Below are 22,750 nucleotides of genomic sequence, written 5' to 3' on the forward strand. Positions count from 1 at the left end.
ACGTGTTACTCCTAGATTGCCTATTTTTATTTTGAGGAGGATACAATTACCCTTCGGACCATTTTTATTTTTTTAAATTTATTTTTTACTTTTTTTGGTTTTCATTCAATATATGCAAACTGATACATAACAGTACATAGTATTTCGAGTATTTTCTATGTACTCGAGTATTCTCTCTCCGACGATCCCGCCCAATTCATTATATCAATGTTTAAAACAGGCTACAACTATTTAAACATTTTGTTGTTGTTTTTTCTCAATCTATCCCTGTTCAGGACCCTTTAAGCTTAATAAAGCGCAGCAAATCAGAAGCGGTGGATTGTCTAGAGGGATCTCAGAGTCAACCAATCACAGCAAAGAAGGCGGGACTTGTTCTCAGCCTCCTTGGCAACGGTCAAACAGGCTTTACGGACCAAGGTTTACTTTATGCAAACTGACGACGAGTTACACAAGTAGGAAGTAAATACTATGAAAACTCTTTACGAACAGAATTTCCCGTCTTTCTGTTCCGAATCCCGTCCTCCGGTTGGAGCGCTGTCTGTGTGGATGATCATCGCCTGAACACAGCCCACTTCCTCAGGTGACAGGCTGAGCCTACCGCCCCCTCCCATCAGAGATGCTTCTGTACGAGGTTGACAGCACAACGCAGGACCAGCAACTGCCTCCGCAGCGCTTATAGGGAATTAAAGACGCCAGAAAACTTGACCCAAGCGTCTAATTTGTACTTATATAGATCGCAGGATCCGTTCGGTCATTTTTAAACCAACACGCCAAAGAGCAAAGAAGGCGACGGACGGAGCTAACGTTAGTTTAAACTCCACAGACAACCGGCTTCTCTCTTTTTCTCCCCCCCCCCCTCTCATCTCCTCCTTGTTTTAGTATCACTTAGATGCGATGACAGACTCGGCAGTGGACAGCAAGACGGAGGTCAAGCAGGCCACTAAATATGTCAAAGAGACCGAAAACGTCGCGGAAAAATACTCCGCATTGACCGTCAGCAAGAACAGCAGCGACGTGAACATGAACGTTGGAGAGATGCCCTCTGCGGCGTTCACCGCAGTCCCGACTCTGAAGTCGGTGAAGAAGGTAAGAAACGTGATGCCCGCCATCACTTGCTGCCATTGGGCAAAAGAACAGCCGGTCACATGTGAGGAGGACACGTTCACGTTGGTGCGGAGAACTGTGCTGCAGTCTCGGCTACTGCTGGACAGTATGGGGAAAGAAGCCACAGTGAATGCGTTGCAAAGCCACACTCTTTAACATTTAGTTAACTAACATGCAGTTAGTTAGCACTAACATGCAGTTGGTATTAAAAAGCAGGGTAATTCAGTCGGGTTAGTAGTTTCAGTGGGACATACTGTATATATTTGTTCCCACTTCACTTGGTATGAAAGAAGTCGTTATAGAAGAATTACAACTGATACTGTAATACTGTGTGACATGTCATTTTAAACAATATTACCGTCAAGCGTTAGGTATCCTTATACTGTTTCTATACAATGTTAATGTAAATATTCTTTGTTTAGGAAACTAAACCTAAAGCTTACATGTAAGGCCTTAGTAATCTCCATGTGGGGGGGGGGAGCTTCCACACTAAGTATGTGGTAGTTAATGCCATAGAAGATTTTCTGTGAGAAAACATTCAACCCCACATAACCTCTGGTTTATGTAGCTTTTCTTAGAGGCGCAGGAATGTGGATGTTAAAATTGTAAAAACGATAAGAATCAATCAATCCAGCAAGAATCAGAATCAGCCAACTTTCTCTTGAACGGCTCTGCTCAGTGACTGGCAGGTCAGATATTATAAAAGAAAATAAACTCTATTTGTTATGTGATTCAAGACTTACAGCTCCCTCTATTTTCCCTCCAACCAAGAGCATGCACTTTGATGCATTTCTTTGAGTTTAATAAAAATCCAGTAGGGGTTAGGAACACAGGCTTATTGCAGGATATTCTTGTTGCATACTTTTTAATTTTCAGTTGGATTAAAATCTACTTCTTCTACAAACCACTTTTTAAAATAAGGTTAAGTCCTTCAAACAATCTGAATTGTTTCAAAATTAAAACAGAGAATTTATACTTGAAAGAAAACTGATTTAGATTTTTTTTTTTAGTGTTCCCATGCAGTATTGATAAAATATATTGTGTGTTTTGAAAACACCAAAGAGCAAAAAGACTATTTTTAAATCTTTGATTTCAGTCCTTGGTAAAGTGACAAAATGCACGGTTTATTCAATCTCGATCAGAACTTGAAAAGCACTTTTTTCCATCTTCTCTTCATTACATGTATCCAAAGTAAGATACCCCACGACTTCTGTTCAATAATGATGCATTGTTTTACGTTTAATTTGAAATATATTGCTGCGCTTTGATGCATCAATGAATATAATCTTATCTCTTTATTTTTAGTTCAAAATCATCCCTTCTACAAAAGAAACTAATGTACATATTTTTCCTTTGATGTCTGATAGCTCTTAGAAATAAAATGTCGAATAAGTCAAATTGGGACTTGTCAAAGAAAACTGGATATCCAGTTCGCCAAGAGAAAGCTGAGTGGTGCATCCAGCTCTACCATCTTAACCAGTCCAACCATCTAGCTGTTGAACTCTGTCATTGTTGACCCGGTCAGCTTTGACTAAGTTCAGGCTTCTCATGTGGGTGGGAATCATTAGTTTTTGGAGCAGCTTGATAAGAGTGTATTTACTGCACACTGTGCACCTGAGGGAAAAGACTTTGAATGTCTTGGCTGCTTTACAACGGCGCAAAACAAAAAAGACTTTCTCTAGTCAGATGTTCATATTACACATCCACTGCTGGTTCCCAGCACCGGATAAATCTGAGTGTTTATTCACTGCCGGTTACAGGTCGAGGGCTGTGTTTCTGAGAACCGGCTCACATTTAGAGGAGAAGATGTTTTTTTTTTTTTTTTATCTCCAGAAATAGCCATTCGTTTAGTATTTTGTTCCCTGAATATGTAACGTCCTTAAAAAAAAAAAAAGATACTCGGTATAATTGTTTTACAGTAGTTGCTAGAAGGCTTAGATTCTCACAGCAGGATAACCTTTCACTCTGTCATTATTTTTATGTTCCTTAATTTGTATTCTTGTGGAAAATAGGAAACTTTAGATCAGCAATGTTTATATTTTTTACATCTTCATCATGAATGCAGTTTTTAAATGTTGTTACACGGCCTGAAACTGAGTATACTTTAAGTTTTAAAAATCAATTTTTTAATCCATTTGATGTAATCTGTTACATGTGATACATGTAACAAATTACATGTATCTGTTACATGCTTACATGTAACAGATACATGTAAGCATCTGTTACATGTAACTAAGCATGTAACAGATGCTTAGTTACATGATTTTTATTTAATTGTATATGTATTAGATAGGTAAATCTTCACAAAACAGTGACTGTTTTTCGTTTGTTCTTAATATTATAATATAAGTAGTATAATATCTCTACTTCCTTGCTTTATTTCTTGTGACTCAACAAAATCTAAAAGTTCTTTATTAGTATTAATGTGCCAACATCCAAAGCCTCTTCATAGCCATTCAAATACAGAGCCAACCAGATCCTTCAAATGTTTGATTATATGTTGTTTGCATAAAATTAGTCATAGATTTGAATCCACACTGGTGACGATTCGTTATCCTATAAAAAAATGTCTCATTACAGATTTCACCTCACAATCTGCTTTGCTTTTGCATCAAAAACAGCAAAAGCTTTAAATGAGTCCAAGTTACAGTGTAGAAACACATAAACGCGTAAGAACGATATGTCATTTCTGCAGATTAAAAGAAGGTTGTTTCCACATATTTCTAATGTCATGAAAACATAGATATTATACTCACTTTATTTTTGCTAAATAATCACCTTGAATATTAAATCTTTGTTTTTGTCCTACATCTACTGTATGTCTGTGTTTGTGATTTAGCTTCTGTAAAGACAGCCCGTCTCATACCAAGTTGAATACTCATAATATGAACCAAATTACATAAAAATTACAAAAGATAGCCATGTCTGCGTTCCCAGCAGCGGGGCTCAGAGGCTTTAAAATATTAGCTTAGACCTCCTTCCTGTCTGACAGGCAATATTGTGTGGACTGTGAGCTGCCTCCGGGAAGCCTGTTTCCAAACATATTGAATGATAGGAATGTGCATCAGCTTTATGAAAACAACGCTTTGTTATGAATAAAACTGAGAGTCCAGTGTCTGACTCAAGTCACCTGTTTGCAAAATCAGTAAAGACGACTTCTACAAATCATTGTAAGAAGAAAAACTTCGTTACTATTTTGGTTTACACTGCATTGACTTTGACGGTCGGAAAAATGTCCGGTGGATAAATACAATCAATTCTACAAATTTGATTGAGTGAGTGTGATGGTGGGTGAGTCAAAGAACAGCAAACCTCTGCCTCCTCCTCTATTTTCTTTCAATACAAAACAGTTATGCAATACGTCACCCCCCCCCCTCCCCCACCGACCTCCAGAGAACGGGACTTACTCACATTGAATTTGTTCCTGCATCATCATTTTGTATCTGATCCCTGTGGAGGTGTGGACTGCTGCGTGCCCACTTTGAAGTTTGGTTATATCATGTTTACAGTGCCTTGCAAACTTATTTGCACTATTGATCTTCTCCACATTTTGTCATGGTAAAACCACAAACCCGGAGGGATTTGTTAGGATTTTAGGTGGCAGACCAACACAAAGAAGTGAGGAATTGTGAAGTGCAAGGCAAAGCACATGTGGGTTTTCAAAGATATTAATAAACATTTGTTTTCTATTTGGAAGACTTAAAAGAGCCGTGTCAGTTTTCCTTCCACTGCTCAACTATGGACTACTTTGTCTTGGTCTACCACAAACAAGCCGAACAAAATACATTGACGTTTGTTAATTATGTGTCAAAATGTGAAAAAGTTCAACTGGGTGTTAATATGATATAACAGACGCAGCGCCTTGCTATGTGAACATAAAAGGCTATTATAGCAGGAATGTATTTAGTAATATTCACTTGTGTATATATTGAAGGGAATTTAAACATCACTAAATGTCTAAAAACGTTTGGATTGGAAAATATTGGTTAGGTTAGAAATTCAAATTCAAATATCATCTCAGAGCCTAAACATTCTGGGACTCTAAAATGGTCAAGAAAATATAAAAATCTTTTTCATTCCTAAACCTTGGTTAAGAATACATCAAATATTTTATGTTGATGGAGCATATCTGGGGTTTGGGACTAACCATTTTTCTACAGGTTGTAGCTCAACAAATAGAAGTAAACAGTTTGCCTTCTTCTCCTTTTAATTATAATCATATTAAGTTCTTCAGCTTTTGATAGATTTGATCAATGTCCTGTATTATCGAGATTATCTAATCTCTCTCCCAAATAGTTCTCAATAGTTTATGCTTCGCATTTTTTAATCTTTTTCCACAGTGCAAGATGGAGAGGTCTGAGTAAGGCAGAACGGATTATACTCTGAAATGATGAGGAATCAAAGTTAATGCTGTAATGAGATAAGGTGGACAAGGTGGGGGAGGACCGCAAAACAGAAGTTCAACATGAAAGCTTTCGGATCCTCTAAAGACTGTCCCACATTCGTCATTTTCATTTCAGTAAACCCTTCATGCAAGTGATTACACATTTGCCACAGGAGTGTATCATCCTCTCCTGGGGTGATATTCACACTCCATACTGAGTGTGAATATCACGCAGTGGAGGCTAGATGACGTGACGGTACCAAACAAAATAAACTCAGATCCTCTGTCTAATTTTTTTTTTTTAAACTCAAGTTAGTTAAGGAAGCATTACAACACATCCTCACAAGTTTTGTTTTTCACCGTTCCCTTTACTTTCAAGATATTTAATTCATTTTAGTGCATCTTTTGACAAATTAAAGCATTCATATGGCAACGTTGGATTTTCTTGGTATAACCTCTTGTTATGAATAAATACAATCCCTGTATTTATTCATAATACAGGGATTGTATTATCCCTGGTATATCACCTCTTGTTATGACAAGAGGTGATATGAAGTCAGTACCTAACCTGAAGTAGGTAACTCTATTGTCATTTTCACTTTGATGATAAAATAACTTGAACTTCAAAACATTTCTTTGAGGTTTATTTATGCACAGTGACTCACACAGAAGGGACCGATTATTTCTGCAACATTCTGCAACGTGAAATGCGTTAAGCATATTTTTTGATGTTGGGTTTAACATGGCCGACCTCTAAGTTAGACTTCCTCTGATGCCCTGTTACCTAAAAAAAAAAAAAAAAGAAACCTGGTTTAATTAAAGTAAAGACCCCAAGAGAGTTATTTACCACAAGTTAATGATTGAATATAGCATCTTACCAGAACCCCACATGGAAAAAAAGTCTGGATTAGCCCTTTAAATCAGTGTGGCTGTACTGCAAGTGTTTATTCATGAAATACGGCTGCATGTTATCTTAATCAGGAGAACTTATAGTTTCAGCTGAAGGTCACAAAGCCTGCAAGGAAGGCAGGATTAGTTCACAGTGTATTTTTTTCACAACACCGTGTAATCGGTCATGCATGCATTGATTTAAACAGTAGCCCTTGCATACCAGGAGGAGTGTGCTGATTTCAGTGTTATACATCCCTTGAAACTTGCCTTGCCGTGTGACCTGTTTTACCCGCTGTGCTGCCTGTGTTTGACTTGTTGAATGCAGCGGCTGTGAGCAGTTGACGGCGAGGATGTGTGTGGATTACAGTTAGATGGTGCCATAGAGCCGCGGTGGCGGTGTCTGGTTAAGTAGTTTTGGTTGCCTTATGTCGGGGCCACACTGAGCCTTTACGCCACTGACCGACTGTAACACTCTACGGCTTAAGTCTTTGACCTGGCCTGTTATCTGAGAGAGAAAGGGTATTTTTAGCTGCAGGATGGGTCTAAAGAGATGCCTAATGATGCAGCAGAAGGCTAATGGAGAACGGGTTTAATTCCTCCTGCCAATCCCAGTACATTTAGTGCTGCAAATTAGGAACTCAAGCTGAAAATACGAGCTTCAGCAAATGTGTTTTTGTACTTGTTTGCGTGTGGTGTCGTCATATCTCTGGTTCGTACAATGCTCTATCTGCACTGTAAAAAAAAAAAAAAAAAAAAAAATCCCCATAAAATAAAAACTGAAGCCTTCAGCAGCGAGTTGTCAAGGACAATGCGGAGCAAACGGCGAGAGAGAGAGAGACTTGTTTGAAATTGACCTCTCTTTTTACGTCCTGGCCTGTTTCAGCCAAAGTTGGCCATTTAGAAATTATGGTAATAGGTGGGAACCTCCCCCTGAGCTGCCTGGGAGTGTTCTGGGATAATAGCATCAGGGACACCTGGTACCATCGCGCGTACACACACACACAGGACTCAGAGAGGTAGGCTAGAAAGCTGAAGCGAGCAGTAGACAGTGACCGGCAGCTATGGCCCACAAGCATGGACATGGGAGAGAACAGGTGAGTTGCTTGTAATGCTTCACAGGAAACCTATCTTTCTAGATGTTGGAACTCCCAGACAGAGGTCAGTTTGGATCACTTGTGGCTTGAGATGGGTTACGATATTCTGTTTAGCACTGTTTTACATTGAACTACAAAGGTTTTGTGATGTTATCTCAGGCAGTAACAATCATTTACATTACCATACGTCGCAACCAGGAGTACGGTCTTATTTAAATGTTTACCAGTCGGGAAAGGAAAATGCAAAGTGTGTGCTGAATCCACATGAAACGATCCAGAGGAAAACTCAATGTACTGAGTGATGTGAGAAAGGCCACAGTCTGGGTTGTGAAAACAGAGCCATGCAGAGATCTGCTCTGCTCACCCAGACTCCCAAGCTTCTTGAGTTTCTGTTCGGTTGCATGGTAGACTGCTGAAGTCGAGGTGTGATGAACATTGGGCCGAGGGATCATAGGGTCAAGAAGTTAAGAGACTGAAACTACTATGTTTGCCGTTATCTCGTCGGTATTTTGCAGGAGAACGAATCCCTTCCATCCAACCGTGAGGTCACTTCCTGAAAACTGAGCCACATGATGCTTCTCTTAGCTTTTTGGCTTTAGTTGTATTTATGTAAGTCTTTGAATCGTTAACTCCTCAGCAATTTTTATCAAGGTTGAGCTGTACTGTCATTCCTCTTGGTCAGTGTATGTGATGCAGTGCATGTCGCTCGGGGGTTTTGTTCTACTAGCTGTTTGGCCCACCGATTCATCGTCCCTGTGTGTTTTGTCAACTCCAGTGGCCTGCTCAACAGTTTGCACTCCAAACACAAGTTACGGACATTGAAAATAAGAGGTCAAGGGAGCCCGACAGCATTGTCACAAAGTGTCTCAAAAAGGGAGCGGTGTGAACTGTGTGTGGGAAGTCAATGACTTAAAGCAGCACTGCAACACCACCAAGACAGAGAAGTCGAATGATCGAGAGTTAGAGAGGACTTACAGGAAAAGTGTTCTGCATTTTGTCTGTGTGTCTGCAAGGGGATCAGCCATGATTGCATGACACTGTACAGTGTTATGACTCTACACAGCGCTGTCTGACAGACAGACGGACGCAACATCAAAGCGCGATTATGGATACAAGAGTATGAATTCTTGGAAAGGCAGACATTATGGCTGTCAGAGCCACTCCTGATCAGGATCTAGTCATGTTTTGGTCATATTTTGTTCCATTAAGGTCTTGAACAACTCTTCTAACTATTCTTTTGACTCCTTTTGTCAGAAATATGAGGGGCTGCCTGGCTAGAGCTATTTTATGGTGAAATTCAGTTCTTTTTACTTTTGGGGTGTGGCTCCAAGAGAGCTTATAGGAATATTGAGAAGTTTAGAAATACATACAACTATAATAATTACATTATTATATTTTGCCAAAAGAAGACTTTATTTGTGAAAGTCCTTTTGCTTTTACCAGTTGTGCCACTCTTTATGCTGTCCTGATAATGACAAACCGTTTTATAGGTAATCAGTTAACATAATTTGTACAAAGCGGAAGAAATTTTCTCTAATTTCTTACAGATTTTCAGTGGCTTCTTGACTTTCTAAGCCTTTTTGCACCTCCCTTTCTTCATATTTTCAAAATATATTTGTTCCTTCTGCCATTTCAATTTATTTTCCAAAACTGCATCTGATTTGATTTGTGATGGGATATGATTAAAAAAGACTGTATCATTAATTAGAGGCTTTGTACTTAATAAATTGGGATTAATCAACCATATTTTTTTAACGAGTGCCACCATACTACTTCAGTAAGCCTTTAAATTCCAATAAACGTTGGTAAATAGAAATAAAATGTGGATTATGCTGAGATATCTTGAAACTGGAACGTGGTAGCTTCATCTAACCATCCAGATCCAGATGCAGGGACATTCAAGATGGTTTTAATGCAAGAAAACCAACAGTTTTATACTTCATACTCTACTGAATTATGCAACTATATATTTTTTTAAACGAGATTTTCTCTCCTTAATTAATTAATTGAAATTAATGCATTAATTTTGATTTCTGCATTACTTTGGTTGTTACCGATATCTTGTGTGAAGCTCACAGATCAGAAAAAAGATGAAGATTGGATCTTCAACTTTCTGACCAGCTGATCACCGATAAGGGTCAATCAAGTTGAAGATCGGGTGATTCCAGTGTGCATCTCTAGTTCCTGAGAGGATTTGTCCAAGCTTATATTTTTTTTCTATCACCAATTATACAAAACACAAAATGTGCAAAATGGAACGACCCTGGAGACCTTGTGTTGCTGAGGAACAGCATTACTTATGGGACTGTGATGTAACAGAATATTTCTTTACATCTGTCTAAAGCTCATAAGCTGGAAAAATGTGTTTTGATGCTGGAACCAAAGACCACATTCAGTTACGATATAACTGTTATAACCAGGTGTCTAACCAGTTATATAACAGTTACGACTTTTACGAAAAGCAAGGTTACAACATACAGACGCTAATCAAGCTTTTGCTGTTCTGATTCATGTGTTTCCAGGGCTTTGATCTTTGGCACTTTGAAGGCTTCGGTTAGCATGATGAAAAACAAATAGCCCCCAACAACAACTCGAGCCTGTGTATCTGAACAAAGCATAAATCACAGAGCAGCGGAGCGCGTCTAAAAATAAGCAGCAGCTTTCTTCTTCCTGATCCACCTGCGTTTTGCAAAAATGAGCTGATTTCCACCTTTTTCTTTTTTTTTTCAAAGGACAGTTTTGAGGCTGAAACAGCAAAATGAGTTCAAATATAAGCAGTTACGTAAGCATGTTACCGAGCATCTACACTGCTAATGGGTGGCGATGATACTTTCTGCCCCTGTCTGCGTGTGATTCCAGTGTTGCATTTGATTGACTTTTTTTCAGATCCAGTTTGCGAATGCAGAGGACAAGCAGGAGTTCAGCAAGTTTCCGACCAAGGCGGGTCGCCGCTCGCTCTCACGCTCCATCTCCCAGTCCTCCACAGACAGCTACAGCTCAGGTACTATGGGCATTAATGGTTTTATAACACATATACATATGACATCTTATTTAGAAAGACTTAAGCATTATATCCATTAAAGCAACACTCTACTTCCTACTGTACACTGAGTTGAAAACATTAAACTCCTTCAGGTTTTTCACATATTTCACATAGAAGCCACAAATTTCAATCTTTTATCTGGACTTTAGGTGATAGAGAAACACAAGGTAGCTACAAAGTAAGGGAAACCGATGGTAGGTCGAAAAACAGTCAGTTTATGATGTTGGGCTAATAGATTTGGTCAAATAAAACCATGTACTATATACCATGTCAAGACTTCAGGTAAGGTAAGGTGATTTTATTTATATAACATAATTTCAGCAACAAGGCAATTCAAAGGACTTTACATGAGTTAGAGGAAATACAAACAAAAATAATGACAGAAAAGGAAAAAAAAACAAAAAGTACTAAGTAGTAATAGGAATTTCTCTGGATAAAGTAATAAAAAGGAAAAGTAAAAGTATAAAACTACATATTGGTTCCCCACTTTTAATAAGTGGGGAACCAATATGTAGTAATTTATAAACTAGTAGGGCTTTCTCTGGATTCTTGTTCTGATAAAACCAGATGTTGGTTCTCCTTGTTTGATTTTATACTTTCTAAGTTTGTTCCTAGTTTCTTTTAAACTAACAGGACTTTCTCTAGGTCCTGCTCCGATACCAAAAGTTTAATACTAACTGAGGTAATGAGTAGTTTCTCCAGATATTGTTCTAACTCCTGCTCTGGTTTGAGTGAAGTATGAAACTAAATGTTCCTGTTCTGGGTCGCTAAACAGAATAAGAATAGGCCCACCAGGAGTTTCTCTGTATAAACTAATAGGAGTTTCTCAGGACCTTTTTGTTCTAACTAATAGGTTCGATTCCTGTTTTGGGTTGAGTGAGGTACATAAACCAGAGCTAACTTGTCGAGGAAGGTGTTTGGTTAGATGAGACCAAATGTAACTTTTTTTCCAGACCCCTCCGGTCTTCTGGTTCTGATCTGCTCTGCATCCCCAGAACCAGAACCAAACGAAGAGAAGCAGCATTCAGCTTCTATGCACCACAAATCTGGAACAAACTTCCAGAAACCTGTAAAACAGCTGAAACACTGGCTTCCCTTAAATCTCAACTAAAAACCCACCTGTTTAGAGTTGTATTTGAAACATAATCAATTACAAATTTAATGGTGGCACTTGACTTAATGTAGTGTTTCGATTGTTGAGTCTTTGTTGCATGACTTTGTGTTTTTGTGTTTGTTATGAGGTAAAGCACTTTGAAATGCCTTTCTGCTGAAATGTGCTATACAAATAAAATTTGATTTGATTTGATTTTGATTTAGTCTTTAATCAAAGTGTCCTGTGTGAGGGAAAAATAAAAGTGCTATTTCTCGCTGTGAAACATGGTGGGAGCTGCGTCATGCTGTGGGAATACTTGTCTTTAGCAACTACTGGGAATACGGTTGGAGCTGATTGGAAGGTGGATGGAGCTAAATACTCTGCAGGAGACCAGGAAAAATCGACACCAGGGCAGAGTGTCCTAGTATAGTCTTGAAATAGTTTTGTTCAAAATATATTAATGTGCAAAATTGGCTCAGTCAAAGTCCAGACCTTTTAGAGAGTTTGTGGACCTATTTTAAAAGCAGATGTTACTAACCTCCATTCTGAATGAGTTGCAGCTATTGCAAATAAGAATTAGCAAGAAAAGTCTCTGGACTTTTCAAAGCTGATCCTTCCACAGAAAGACTTTCCACTATAGCTGTAGGCAAATCTGGTTCTACAAAGTACTGATCCAGGGGAGCTGAGTACAACTTAACACCACTGTTTTCAACTCTTATAAAAAATGTTTAAACCATTTGTCATTATCCTTTCATTTCACAATTATACTCTACTTTGCATTGATTTATGACGTAGAATCCCAATTAAACAAGTTAGGGGTTTGTGACTGGACTGTGACAAAATGTGAAAAAAAGCTCAGAGGGTGTGAATACTTTTGTCAAGGCGCCATAAATACACACATGTCCACACACGCACACCCCCACAGGAAGTGCACACAGAGGTCCTTTCTTTCTCACAATAGATTTGAAGTATAGATTTCATTATTGCCTCCGCTCGTGTGTTTCAACACAAAAGTGAGCTTTTGTGTTCTTCGTTTTCCAGCTGCTTCCTACACCGACAGCTCGGATGATGAAACCTCCCCCCGGGACAAAGCCCAGGTCAACAGCCACGGCAGCACCGACTTCTGTGTGAAGAACATCAAACAGGCTGAATTTGGACGGCGGGAAATTGAAATAGCAGAGCAAGGTACCCACACAGTTATAACATCTTATGTAGAAGATAATGTAGATTTTTATTTGCAGAAGTTGAAACCCAAACTGTAGTTTCCTGATCAGTGTAGTTTTGAGTTTGCAGCTTTTCTTCTACTCTGCAGTAAAAGGAGACAAAATCGTTTTGCTGTTAGGCAGTCTGCTTTTTAAAACTTCTAAAAACAAAGAAACAAACAAAGAAAGCAGTTTCTTATTCCTGAATATTTGCCAAAAAACTTCTTACTACCACTACACAACTTGTTATAATTTATCTTCTAATTTCACAACAGTTAAGACCCTATCTTATTCAGTACTGATGTTATTCTGAAAACATTATTACAGATCAGTTTTTTTTATCGTTTTGTATGTCCTTTTACTTTCAACGCTCAAAGATGCAGTGCTGTAGTCTCTCACTTCTGTCTGCTGTGCTTCTAGCTGTTTACATTGTTCAAGGGAAGTATGTGAATGCCTGACAAGTGTTTATTAGGCTTTAAATCTGCAGGGCTGTAGATGGTATGTTGCTGTTGTTCTAGTAGTTTGTCATATTCCTGCCGTTCTTTTTATAACTGTCTTGTAGAAAGAGATTATTATTATTATTATTACTTTTTTATAAAAAAGAAATGCTGTTAATGAGTCACTCATTCCAATCAAACTCAGACTCTTATCTTTTTTTTAATTAAAAATACACACGTAGCTTATTTGATCTGATTCATGTAGCATTTTTATATCAATCATCACACTACTGTTTAACTCAGGGGTCCCCAAGCATGTTGGAAAATACACAATTTGACTCTATCTTTAAACATTTCCAGCATTTAAAATAATGTTTCATTTACTCATTCCTTACTTGAACACCTAAAATATAAAAGTTAAAATATACAATTTGTGGATGGTCAATTTTCATTTTTATTTTCCAAATTATAGCATATCTTTATGTCCAATCCATAAATGTACACTTATCAGAGAGACTCCCTAAGCTGACTTTTTTATTGGCCCCCTCCCCCTCCAAAAAAACCCCTTAAAATTTGTTTTCAAGTGAGAAACAATTGTTCGTAGCTTTTAAGTATTATATTTTTGCTTTACAGACATGTCTGCCCTGATCTCGCTGAGGAAGAGAGCCCAGGGGGAGAAGCCCCTGGCCGGGGCGAAGATAGTGGGCTGCACCCATATCACTGCTCAGACAGCCGTACGTTCTGTCCTCTTGTCCTGTTCTCTGCAGGTCCAGCTGATGTTTTGTTACAGCTCACATCTCCTAACTTTTTATACACGTGTGTGCAATCCATCATCCCCTCTTAGGTCCTGATTGAAACTCTGGTGGCCCTCGGGGCCCAGTGCCGCTGGACTGCCTGTAACATCTACTCCACTCAAAACGAGGTGGCCGCCGCTCTCGCTGAAACTGGTGAGATCGTCCCCTCCAGAAGCTTGTGGGGCTTTTTCTATATAATCTACTGGCTTAAAGTATGATGTTTTCTGAAAGGAATCGCTCAACGCCTTGGTAACATGAGGTCGAGATTTACCTGAACAGCAACATAATAAATCATCTGAATTTTACAACGCATATGAATAACAGGGATTTTCCCCCACACTTCAGAAAATTTTTTTAAAAATCAGTTTTTTGGGGGAGTTTTTGATCAAACCTGCAGCAGCAACACAATCTTTTTTTCACCGTGGACATTATCTATGGGTTATTAGAGAAAACCCAAATTCATTAGATCATTTTTAAAAGTGTTTAAAAAATATATAATTTTTAAACAATGGCTACACAAAATATGACTGAATGTCTTACTTTGAGTATTTTTCATATAATCACAGTCAGTAGATCAGTACTAAGTATCTATAATCGAATGTATCGCAAGCATCCAGATAGAGACATTTCCTTTAACTTTGACTGGAATCCTGAGCTACAACAAAACAGACAATTGTTTTTTAGATCCTTCAATCTAATTTGTTTTTATTTTTTTTGTATTTTAAGTTTTGCCTCAAAACCATTGTATAGAAGAACATCATGAGTAAATACAGTGTGTGGGATAGCCATAGCTATCAAATTTGTATTCTAGGCAAAAATAAAATCCTGTTATTGTAGTGACCTACATTTTAACAGATAAAAGTAGATTAGGTTTTACTTCATCTTAGTAGTAGGTCTGAATGAACTCTAAGTGACCTTGAAAGTTAACCGTTTCATGCTTGTGTTTTTTATTATGTAATGCCACCCTAATGGGCCTCTGTCTTTGCTCGTCGTGTGTGTGTTGCTTCCTGCAGGTGTACCTGTGTTTGCTTGGAAAGGTGAATCAGAGGACGACTTCTGGTGGTGCATCGATCGCTGTGTCAACAGGGACGGCTGGCAGGCCAATATGGTATTATGAGTACAGTTGAATCATGAATTTAACACCTCTCTCTCTGGGGCATTCATAAATCTTTGATGCAGTTAAACAATCTCCTCTTTGGTTCAAATGAAAGATCTTGGACGATGGTGGAGATTTGACTCACTGGGTTTACAAGAAGTATCCCAGCGTGTTCAAGAAGGTCCGAGGAATCGTGGAGGAGAGCGTCACTGGTGTTCACAGGTCAGACAGTTTTATCATTTTCATTTCAAGCCTCTATCTCTGCTCCACCGTGGCTTCATTCTTCCGATTTGTTCTCTGTTTTCCTGGAAAAGTCGGAATTTACCTGAATGCATTTGCTTATAAATAACATTCTGAATATTGTGTCAACAGGAACAACATGTAAGGGTGTTATATAGGTCATGTTGGTATTGATAAAGGTCACTGTGGGTTTAAGAGGACTTTGCCCTTATATCACTTCAGGGAACTGGAGAAACATGATGCAGCTAAAATATACTCTTCCATAGACTCAATTAGCCAGAGGCTCCAGAAAGCTCAGTGTCATAAAGACGGCCATCTCGCTTTCATTGAATATGAACAAAGGTGTCATGTGACCTGATTGGCCTAAAAGGACTTCCTAATTTGTCTTCCCAGATTGTATCAGTTGTCTAAGGCGGGCAAACTGTGCGTCCCTGCGATGAACGTGAACGACTCGGTTACGAAGCAGAAGTTTGACAACCTCTACTGCTGCCGCGAATCTATTCTGGATGGGTGAGCAAGATTGGAAAATTTTAAATATTTACAGTAGGCTGTATAAAAAGACTTGTCGGCTTTTTTCACACTGTCTAACATTAATCAGACTAAGCTTTTTCCTTCTAAAAGACGTTTGGATTACCAAAATAAAATCAGTTTTAAATGCAAGAATAATAGGAGGGGTATTGTTTATTTTTATTTACTAAAATCCACAGGTTTCACACTTTTATCATACACATCCTTTTATTTCTGCCCAAAAAACAGTCAATGAGAGTATGGTCAGAGCTTTTTGACAACAATCTCAAAACATCCATCCATCCATTTTCTTTACACTCTGGTCCCTAGTGGGGTTGGGAGGGGTCTGGTGCCTATCTCCAGCTAACGTTCCGGGCAAGAGGTGGCGTCACCCTGGACAGGTCGCCAACCTGTCGCAGCATCTCAAAACATTGACTTTGTCATTGCCATGATCAGGGGTCTCAAACTCCAGTCCTCGAGGGCTGCAGTCCTGCAACTTTTAGATGTGCCTCTGCTGCACCACACCTGAATAGAATAATTAGGTCATTAGCAAGACTCTGGAGAACTGATCTACACAAGGAGGAGGTAATTAAGCCATTTCATTCCAGTGTTTTGTACCTGTGGCACATCTAAAAACTGTAGGACAGCAGCCCTCGAGGACTGGAGTTTGAGACCCCTGCTGTAGATGTTTCTTCAGTATATCCACAGTATTCTTCTTTTCTAGATATGAAGTGTGTGTATATTTTAAAGAAAATAGGAAAGATCTTCTCACATTATTATGACATTTAGTAAGTAGAAATATTTTTTTAGAACTATAACCAACCTAAAACAGAAAACATTTAGGCTGTTTTCATGTCTGATAGTGAAGACAAAAATACAATGTTTCTCTTTACATCGTCTTTAATTACTGGTGTTTACTGCTACCATTTTTTTTTATTTTTAAATGATGTAAAATAATAAAATAAAGATGGTCCGGGATGATTGTGATATTTTATTTTACTTTTCTCTGATAGCTTGAAAAGGACCACGGACATAATGTTTGGAGGCAAACAAGTGGTTGTGTGTGGTTATGGGGAGGTGAGTCATTCCTAGATAAAAAAAAAAGCAAAGAACAAAAGCTTTTACTTGAAATGATTGAATTTCCACTGGTGCAGCTGACCTTTTTATTGCACTGCCTTGTGATCTGTAGGTGGGAAAAGGCTGCTGCACTGCTCTTAAAGCCCTTGGCGCCATTGTGTGCATCACAGAGATTGACCCCATCTGTGCTCTGCAGGCATGGTGAGTCACTGCACATCACCATTCGGCACTCCTCCATCAATAAATGTGCGCCACTAGAATTTCTGTGTTGTGCATTGAATTAGCTGCGTTGCTAACTAGTACATTATTATGTCGTCTTTTCATTCGCTTATTTTCTCTCTTGTGTAAACAAAATACTAAGATCTGGTTTGTGTCCGCACAGCATGGACGGATTTCGAGTGGTCAAGCTGAGCGAGGTCATCCGGCAGATGGACGTGGTGATAACTTGCACTGGTATGGAGCCCCATGCAGTGACATCTATTACTTCTGCTTTAATGGGCACAGCGTTGGCCATGTGCAAAAATGTGTCTCATTTTAAACATCATTCCCTTTTGATTCAGGGATTTTCTTCAGAGGTCATCAGTTTCCGTTTGTTTATTTGCAGGGAACAAGAACGTTGTTTCCAGAGAGCACCTTGACCGAATGAAAAATGGCTGCATTGTCTGCAATATGGGGCATTCCAATACAGAGATCGATGTGGTAATTTAATTGTTTTTCTGTTATTTATGGAAAAGTTCCCACTAAAAAACAATTGCCTGTTTTAAGCACAACTTGGCAGACATTCACACACTTTCATGGGGGAAAAACCCTATTATGTTCTTTGTTCTTATAATCCTGTGAGCTTTGCAAATATGCCTTCATGTTTTATTCCTTGCTGGAATTTATCACAATTATAAAGCTCCTGATTTAGCAATTAGGGTGATTAGATGTGAAGAGGTTAAGCTCCATCTATTATTAATGGTGAGGAATGTGGAATATGACCTTTAAACTGGCTTGGTTTCTCAGCCCAATATTTCTATCTTTCCTTTTTACTCCCTGAGTGACTAACCGCTACTTGATTTGAACAATTTAAGAACAGGCATCGGCCAACACTAAGTCACAGTCTGATGCTTCATTAAAGGTAATACAATTAATGCCATGTACCCTGAATACATTAAAAATACTTATTTACACAACTTTATTTTGAGGTTGTTCTATTTATGACTGAAAGCTGCAGATATTTTATCCCAACCAGAGTTTTCTCAGGTCAACTTTCTTAAACACAACTTTCAATGTGGTTAAGAAAGTTACTGTAATGTTCCTGCAACACATTCCATAAAATAGATTTGTTTCGTAATATATATCTGATTCAAAATTATAGCTACCGTCCTGCTTCTGCTGAAAATGTTTACATCCGGAGTGGTTTGTTTACTCTCTGTTTACGTCTCATTATTTATAATTTAGCTTGTAATATAATCCATGATGATTGTAGTTAATTTTATACAGACAAAAACATACATTGACTTTAAACAGTGTTTTTAGAGTTGTACAATTACAAGACAATTATTGAGAATGTCCTAAGCACAGCGCCCTCTGCTGCACAGTGTCTTTTCATGCTTGAGGGAAGCAGGGAACATCGTGTTACAGACACAGTGAGCCTCTGAGGAGTTGATGCGGCTTCTCTCTGTTTCCCACTGTGAACATCAAAGTAAAAGCTTAAAAAGCCATAGATGCAAAAAACCCAGAGTCAATCAACAAAATAATGTGCACTGAATCAGCTGTGCACTTGAATATCGCCCACATCTCAACTTGTGTAGCGTGGAGTGTAGAAAACAAAATCAGACAGAAGACCATCATCAGGTACCGGGAGTAGAATTTCATCCTGATACCTGCTGTTATATAATTCTGATCCCCTATCCAATCTGATTCGGTACTGAATAGACACGGTGGTGAAAGCACGGATGAGTAAATGATCTTATAGTTACATTTCTTTGTTCCCCCAGAAATGCCAAGGCTTTGATTTTCCTGTGATTTTATGTCACAGCACCACCATTCTAAACGGGGTGAACGCTCATCTTTTCATCCAAATGTGATAGAAACCCAGCACAGTCAAGCTCATTTGTGTTTGATTTGGTTGCAGATGGCTTTTAATTTTTCCCTTCTTAATTATTTTATGTGCGTGTGTGTGTGTGCGTGTGCGTGTGTGCGTGTGTGTGTGTGTGTGTATATTTTCCTTTGTGCTCTTCAGGCGAGTCTACGCAGCCCCGAGCTGACCTGGGAGAGGGTTCGCTCTCAGGTCGACCACATCATCTGGCCAGATGGGAAAAGGGTTATTGTGCTGGCAGAGGTAAAGTCGCAGGAGAAGTTCGCAGTAAAACCTCACTGTTCCTGACATACTTCAGACTTTACTTCTATTTTATTTAGTTTGTTTACTGAACGTATGATAAACGCTTTGCATGCGTTCTGGTTTTCCTCAGGGTCGTCTTTTAAATCTGAGCTGTTCTACAGTGCCTACGTTCGTGTTGTCCATCACTGCTACTACTCAGGTCAGTTTTATTGCGGTATAATGTTTGCAAGTGTTGCTGTAAAAAAAGTCTTACATCTACTGTTGGCTCTGTGTTGTCTGTAGGCTCTAGCCTTGATTGAGCTGTACAATGCTCCAGAAGGACGATACAAACAAGATGTGTATCTTCTGCCCAAGAAAATGGGTAGGAGTTTCCCTAAATCCCTGCTGCCATTATATGACTCCCAAAAGGGTTTACAGCATTTATTTATTGGAGCTGAGGATGATGTCCTCTTTATCTATAATGAATTACTCTCTGTCTCTGTTCCAAGATGAGTACGTGGCCAGTTTGCACTTGCCCAACTTTGATGCCCACCTGACAGAGCTGTCCGATGAGCAGGCTAAGTACATGGGGCTGAACAAGAACGGCCCGTTTAAGCCAAATTATTACAGGTTGGGGTCAATTTGTGATTTCCTATGATTACGCTTTGTTATAATACAACAAAGAAATCCATTAACACTTTCTTTACTTCACAGGTACTAATAAAGATGTCTGCTACTCAGTGAAACGTTGCCCTGGGATAAACAGAGATATCTATTTTATTTTCTAAACTACTGCAAAACGGAGGAATTATTTTACTTATGCTGAATGTAACTTATTAATAGCACCTTAGGAGTAGATCTAAATATTTCAGGATAAGACATATAGAGAACTTATAATATATAATGAACTAACATGGGTCTGTCTTGTGTTCAGAGAGTATCCTACTTGCATGCATTGATGTTTTCGTGTATTTAGTTGTTAATGAGTTTTTGTTTCCTGATCACAGAGCTGTCGATTTGTTCGTTTACTCTATTTAACGCACAGTGCCAAACGATGGCCGTTTCTGTTTCGTTTGTCAGTGGTGTGGAGAATTTATGGGCACATTCTTTGAACCAGAGTTTAGGCTGAGCCAAAGCAAGCTCTGTGATGGTATGCACATTATCTTAATCGTTTCGTATGCATGAAAACATTTTTTAATGCTGCCTGCACATAAGCCCTAGAAGGTAACATCCACTAGATCATGAAGAATAAAAAAATGTGTTTATATGCATTTTTTTTGTAACAATACAACCAAAAGCTTCAATATTTCCATTGGGATTTTTTGACAGCATCGCAAGGTAGTTGAAGGATACGGGATTTTTCAAATGTATACAAATAAAAATCTGAAGAGTCTTACATTCAGCAGTTTTCTTCTCCCCCCCTGAGTCAAAGCTTTGGATAACCACCTTCTACTCAAATTAGAGCTGCACGTCTTTAGAGACTAACGTTTTGTCCATTCCTCTTTGCAAAATAGTTCAAACTTATTCTGATTGGATGGAGGCCTTTGGTTCAGATTTCATTGTAGCTCTGGTTGTTTAGGCTGAAAGTTAAACCTCCAGCCCCGTCTCAAACTTGCTGCCTCTGGTTTCCTTTCCGGACTCCCATATTAACTCTTGACAACTTTCCAATAATTTCTGCTGAAGAGAAACATCCCCCTTGCATTATGCTGCCACCACCATGTTACACAGTGGGGACAGTGTGCACTTTTCCACTGCAAAGTGCAAAACTGTTAGCTAAAATTGTTTTACTTTTGTGTCATCTGACCAGAACACTTTCCTCCACATATTTACTAAATCTTCTATGCGGCTTGTGGTAAAAGTTTTTGCCTTCGTTCTCCACAATCCTTTTTGTAGAGTTCACAACTAGTAGTAGTGTTGTCAACAGATTCTCCAACATGAGCTGTTGATCTCTGCAGCTCCTCCAGAGTAACCTCTTGTTCTGCTTCTCTGACTAATGAATCATTTTTCCATTTTCAGATGAATACTGATAAGGTAGGGGCATTGTGGTAAAAGGGGCCAAATATAAGTGCTTGACTCACTTTCAGATTTTTATTTGCAAAACAAATAGGAAAAAATTTTAACCATTAATCGGTTTTTTCTCACTCCACAAATATGCTGCTGTGTGTTGCTTTATCTAATAAAATCCCTTGAAGTTTCTGGTTGAAACGTAAAAAAGGTGAAAAAGCTTAAAGGATGTGAATACTTTTTTAAAGCACTGCAATTCAACATTACAATGTAAAGAAGTTTATTTAACAAAAGAAAAAAATAACAGAAATTGTTAGTTTTGACACAGTACAGTATGTGTTAAAAATAAAGGCTTTACATATACCTGAGGGGAACTTGGGAAAAACCTGAAGAGAAAAGCCACAAGAGCTCTCTCAATAAGTGACTCCCCTCATTTATTTCCAACTTTCCATTTGCTCTGACACATTCCAGTCCTGATCTCCGTCACTGTAAAAACCTTTTGCCTGAATGATGCCTTTAAAGGCCATGGTATGAATGTGCCTTTTTGATTTTTTTATAATCCTGTATTCAAAGAGGTTGGGACACTGTTTCAAATGGAAGAAAAATACATGATTTTTTCTCTCCCCAGAAAGAGAAATTTTGATCTTTCCGGTTAAGAATGATTGTTTTTATCGGAAAAAATAAAAGACTAACATTTCTGTCTGTGAGAACCAAATGCTAGCAGCAGAGAAACCTAATTTGATTTTATTTCTATTAAAACTTTAGACCCAAAGTTTTAATGGGTTTGAGTATCTGCACTATTTGCTCCAGTTTGGAAATCCCATGAGTGTCCGAACTTGTTTTGAAACAGGTTTTCTATACCAACCATCAGCGCTGACCTTAATTTAGCGAATCATCATTCCTTTTTTTAACAAAACCTATTTAAACGTAACGTCTTCCTTCCACTGCTTATGGTACTAATTGTAACTTTAACATATGAGATGTATTTTAAGAAAAATAATGAACTTTATGTCTGGCATATGATTGTCACTGTCTTAATTTGATTCAACTGTGTCACCTTAATTAACCATTTATGTGATTAAAATAACTTTAAGTGTGTACTATGTATGTAAATTCCTGCATTAAATCAGCAATAAAGCAAAGCTTTTTAACTGACTTCAAAAGTGTGGAGTTTTTTTGTGTGTGTGTGTGGAGAATGAGTCATTTTAGAGATAAAATTCGAGTTGAAGACAGCAAGAACTTCCTCCTGGCTTCCAGAATGAGCCTTAATGCTACTGCATTCCCTGCATTGCTTTCCTCTCAGTCAGCCCTGCTGGCTGGGCGTCAATCTGCTCTCCCTCTCCAGAATATTCACACACTCTCTCGCGCTCCAAGCCAGCTGCATTAGTTTCTAATATTATCAGTTTCCTCACTGGGCCTGAAGGAGGAGGAGGGGTTACTGGGAGCCTTCTGGAAACCAGGGTGTTACTATATATGCAA

General features: G+C 38.6%; 1 protein-coding gene across 2 annotated transcripts; it reads left to right on the plus strand.

The window, feature by feature from the left end:
- The first annotated feature begins 413 nt into the window (after positions 1-413).
- ahcyl1 (adenosylhomocysteinase like 1) lies at positions 414-22,427 on the plus strand. 2 transcript variants are annotated; one of them, XM_023340153.1, is made up of 18 exons: positions 414-804; positions 880-1,086; positions 10,360-10,474; positions 12,651-12,794; positions 13,882-13,982; positions 14,093-14,195; positions 15,056-15,150; positions 15,254-15,360; positions 15,772-15,888; positions 16,899-16,962; positions 17,075-17,163; positions 17,345-17,415; positions 17,567-17,661; positions 19,190-19,288; positions 19,419-19,487; positions 19,571-19,649; positions 19,777-19,897; positions 19,982-22,427. In XM_023340153.1, exons 2-18 carry the CDS (start codon positions 895-897, stop codon positions 19,986-19,988), a joined length of 1,668 nt encoding a protein of 555 aa, XP_023195921.1. In that variant the 5' UTR covers positions 414-804; positions 880-894; the 3' UTR covers positions 19,989-22,427. The 2 variants fall into 2 exon arrangements, with proteins under 2 accessions (XP_023195921.1, XP_023195920.1); XM_023340152.1 differs by having other exon boundaries at positions 414-1,086.
- Positions 22,428-22,750: the final 323 nt, after the last annotated feature.

The sequence above is a fragment of the Xiphophorus maculatus genome, chromosome 1, assembly GCF_002775205.1.
Source record: "Xiphophorus maculatus strain JP 163 A chromosome 1, X_maculatus-5.0-male, whole genome shotgun sequence".
Classification (NCBI taxonomy): domain Eukaryota; kingdom Metazoa; phylum Chordata; class Actinopteri; order Cyprinodontiformes; family Poeciliidae; genus Xiphophorus; species Xiphophorus maculatus.

Coding starts and splice junctions, on each gene's coding strand:
- ahcyl1 (XM_023340152.1), top strand. CDS start 895: ATGACAGACTCGGCAGTGGACAGCAAGACGGAGGTCAAGCAGGCCACT. Junction 15,889..16,898: donor CGCGAATCTATTCTGGATGG/GTGAGCAAGATT, acceptor TTTCTCTGATAG/CTTGAAAAGGACCACGGACA. Junction 19,488..19,570: donor CCATCACTGCTACTACTCAG/GTCAGTTTTATT, acceptor TGTTGTCTGTAG/GCTCTAGCCTTGATTGAGCT.